This window comes from Malania oleifera, chromosome 9 (assembly GCF_029873635.1).
Source record: "Malania oleifera isolate guangnan ecotype guangnan chromosome 9, ASM2987363v1, whole genome shotgun sequence".
In the NCBI taxonomy this organism is placed as follows: Eukaryota; Viridiplantae; Streptophyta; class Magnoliopsida; order Santalales; family Ximeniaceae; genus Malania; species Malania oleifera.
Window position 1 is genome coordinate 15,882,509 of NC_080425.1, and position 3,990 is coordinate 15,886,498.

General features: G+C 40.7%; 1 protein-coding gene across 1 annotated transcript; it reads right to left on the minus strand.

Annotated features, from left to right (window-relative positions):
* Nucleotides 1–542: 542 nt before the first annotated feature.
* Nucleotides 543–2,477, minus strand: LOC131163862 (non-specific lipid transfer protein GPI-anchored 31). The gene is made up of 3 exons (XM_058120665.1): nucleotides 1,789–2,477; nucleotides 1,455–1,481; nucleotides 543–906 (listed from the first exon to the last, which is right to left on the minus strand). The coding sequence occupies exons 1-3, from the start codon at nucleotides 2,144–2,146 to the stop codon at nucleotides 743–745; spliced, it is 549 nt and encodes a 182-aa protein (XP_057976648.1). The 5' UTR covers nucleotides 2,147–2,477; the 3' UTR covers nucleotides 543–742.
* Between the last annotated feature and the right edge of the window lie 1,513 nt (nucleotides 2,478–3,990).

Consider the following 3,990-nt stretch of genomic DNA (forward strand, 5'->3'; position numbering starts at 1 on the left):
CTGGGGACCCTCTTGTTAAGCATCCCTGTATGCTTCTGTGTTGGACGCAAAGCTCCACCAGCTAGATTAGAGTTAATTTTGACACTGGTTTTAATAGGGTGGAGAAAATTTTGCAACATTTACTGGCATGTTTGGTCGGGCGAAATCGATTTGAATAAGAAACTGAAATTTCATTCCTATATACCAAACAAGCAGCTCACCCAACAATGTGATTTGCTTGCTAACCTTCAAAAAAGTGAGGGTGGATAATTGGGCACCAAAGAGAAGATTCCCCTTTCTCTGTTGGACAGCTTTTGAAAAAATCAAAAGAGAGAAGGTATGCAGGCAGCTTACAGGCTTACAGGCAGCTACCCTCTGGCTGGGGTGCCTTACCTGGGAATTGGGAAAGGCCATTCACAACATTCCAGAGCACATGGGTGACACATGGTTTCATTGTCATCTTCCCTACCAAGTGTACTTGCTTCCATTTCGTAATACCCAAATGCATTAGCCCATTCCCAGATTCACCATAGGTCAGATAAATTAAAAAGAAAAAGAAAAAATGACGCAGAAACAAGAAACTCAATAGGCAATACTCTGAAATGAACACCACAAAATGGACCCAAAATGGGTTCTACACAACTACTTTACTTTTCACTCCAAATGAGAAAAAAGCATAAGGTGAACCGCATCACAGGACAAAAACATCAAAATGGATCAATATCATTATTGTATTTGGATCTTCAGAAACCAGAGAATGCAACTATGCAAGTGCCAAGGCAGCAAACAGAGATCCCACACACACTGTGAGCGCAGAGGAAACTGAACCTGCACCTGAGAACCCTGGAGATGGAGCTGGCCCCGAAGCCAGTTCACCACCGGCGCTCGGTGCTGCCCCTTCCGAGCTCGGACCCAATTCACTTGGAGCTGCAACACATGGGGAAAAAAAACGAAAACATTGAAATGGAAACATAGTCACAATTTCTAACATCAACCAAATTGGTAAACGAAAACCCACTAATCAATTAAAAGAAGAATTTTAACTATGGAAACCCAGAATTTGGAACTTTAGTCAAACTCAAACAAATGACAAATATCCAAAAACCCCACAAGTCATGCTCCCAAACACAGTTTACGTAGCTGACTCTAGTCCCACTGAAATTCCAACGTTTCAAGGCAAGTGTAAGAAAAAATTCCAACTGCTTTGATCAAACAGTGGCAATTAAAAAATGAACATGATGATGAACTGACTGCATTGCTGTAGCTTTTCCTTCTTTTTTTTTTTCCCTTCGGGAGGGAAAAGAAGAGGAGAATGTCGCATGGAAGGCAGGTCAACATATTAAAAAAAAAATTAGAAAACAAGATTGCCCTCTTAGACTTTCAGATTTAATTAATTAATCAATCAATAAAAAAAGAAGAGTTCAAAAAGTAAAAGTAAAAGCAAAAGCAATGAGTAAGGATCAAGATCAACATACCAGGAGCCGCACCGGGAACAAGAGATACTGCAAAACAAAACAAAACAGAGAAACAAGAGCAAATTGCCAATTAGACATCCCTCAAATCGACTGTTCATATTTCATAAAAAAGCATTCAAGTTTACACACCGAAAAAAAATAAAAAAAAACCATTTGGTATATTTTGAAATACCCATTTTGTTCGAACTTCCAAGGCCCAAGCAGTTAAAAATGAAAATGAGCTCCCTCGATTTAAAAAAAAAAAATTGAAAACAAAAATCAGGGTAGAGAGACAATGGCAAAAAAGGGGTAAAAGTGTAAAACAGAAGAAACCCTAGGAATCAGAATCACTCACTTCCACAGGTGCCGATCGCATTAGCAGGCAGCCCACAGGCAGCAGGAAGCTGCACAGCCTTAGTCAAGTTCAAAGGGACGCCGTATTGGGCACTGTTCTTGAATCCCTCGCAGAGGCATTCAGGAGCAGCCTTCAACACCGTCTTCAAGCCAGAGCAACACGTCTTCTTCGGCTTCTTGTCTTTGCTGCCATCGCTCACGAAAGACAAGCAATCCGCCAAGTTTAGGATCTGGCTCGAGCAGTCCACGGCCGGCGCCGGGGCCGACGACGACGAGCCGTGCGAAGCAGAGTACGCGCCGGGCAAAACCCAGATCCCAAGAACACAGAGGAAGAGCACGGCCGCCTTCACCACCGCCATTTTCTCCGCGTCGTTCGATCAACAGATCACGAAAAAGTAGACCGATCAACGAGCGGAGAGCGAGATAGGAGCAAGTTGGCTAGCGTTGGGGAGAGTGAAGGGGGGTTGGTGAGAAATAAATAGGGAAGTGGGAGTGGGGACAGGGGAAAAGGATGAGAGAGAAAGAGACATATGAAAGAGAGTGGAGGTGGTGGGGATGGTGGTGGTGGCAGCTGATATGCGGGCGGTGACACAGGTGTGCGGTGGAGACGCGCCCCACTCGTCACCACTACGCATTCATTGAGAGAGCGAGAGGCGTGAAAGCTGCTTGGAGTTTGAAAACGGGTCAAAAAGATTACGATAACCGCGTCAAATTGATTTTACTCGAATGCCTAATGGTGAATTACCACGTTAAACTGCCACATATTTTGAAAATTTGAATTTCTGTTTTAATTTTTTTAAAAATAAATAAATGAACAGTAATATCGAAAATTTAAACAAGAATAAGATAGGACAAATTATCTAATTAGCATGGTAACCGTTGAATTTTAAAATATTTGTACTCATGATCAACTTAGAAAAGCTACATGTAGGTGAAAGTAAGATTTTAAATTAAATTAGTATATATATATATATATATATATATATATATATATTACATCGATTAAGTTAATTACAGCAAAAGGCAATTATTAACAAAATATTGTGTAAAACTATGTTAAAATTTATTATTATTTATCATTTAATTAGTATATTACTTGTCAAACAAATAATAGGGGAAGTCAAAATTCATAGAAAATCTAGTGTTTAAGTTATTTTAGTGTGTGTTTATTATTTTATGTATGTACATAAATCATTCTATAATCTATAGCATATTAATGTTAGGGGGTGGCAAAACGGATTGAAACCCAATGAGTGACCTGTGACTCGTGACCCGTCCGTTTAAATCAGGTTTGTGTTTAATACAAGTTGACTCGTTTATAAACGAGTCAACCCAGACCCTACCCGTTTATTAAATGACTAAGGCGGGTTCGAGTCAGGTTACCTGTCGGGTGACTCGTTTAAAAATAAAAATGAAATATTTTTTAAAAAATATATATCATTTTATGTTACGCCCCAAACCCGGAAATGAGATTCGAGGGTGAAAACATAATCTAACATGTCCCTATATCATACAAATCATCCCAAATACAGTACAAAGGATGAGGGTCCGACCCTGTGGGGTTCCTAGGCACCCTAAACACATCCAATCATAATCATATACACAGCGAAAAAAGTCATTCTATATCAATATATGCAGTACCATATGAGAGTCTATACAAAAGCAGAACATGACTCTAACAAAACGTACAAACTGGGTGCCTAAATACAACTCAAAATGGCAACCTAACAAAACTACAGTCTTAACACTTATCCAAACGCTAACACAGTACACCGGCCACTACGCTCCCTACACCAGGACGCTAGTTCCGATTACCTGAAGGACCTGTAAAAATGTAGGTTTAGTAAGGGTGAGACACCTCTTAGTAAGGAAGAATACATGTTATATCGATGTGTGACATTTGAGTGTTATCATGATACAACATACACGCAGTTAAATGTATTCCAGTACTAATTTATACAGTGCATACACGCACATATATGGCGGCCATTTATATGCAGCCCCATCAAAATACATACACATGATCAGTAATCCTCAGTGTTGTCACACTCTTTGATCCGAAGCCGACCCACGACATACGGCGTTGGCCCGTAGCCAACCTGCGAACACGGCGCCACCGGCACATGGCTAGTCCCCGACTCCCATGGCATCGTACCGGCGATAAGCTGGTGGATCCACACCCTTCGGTTTGATTTTTCGGAAT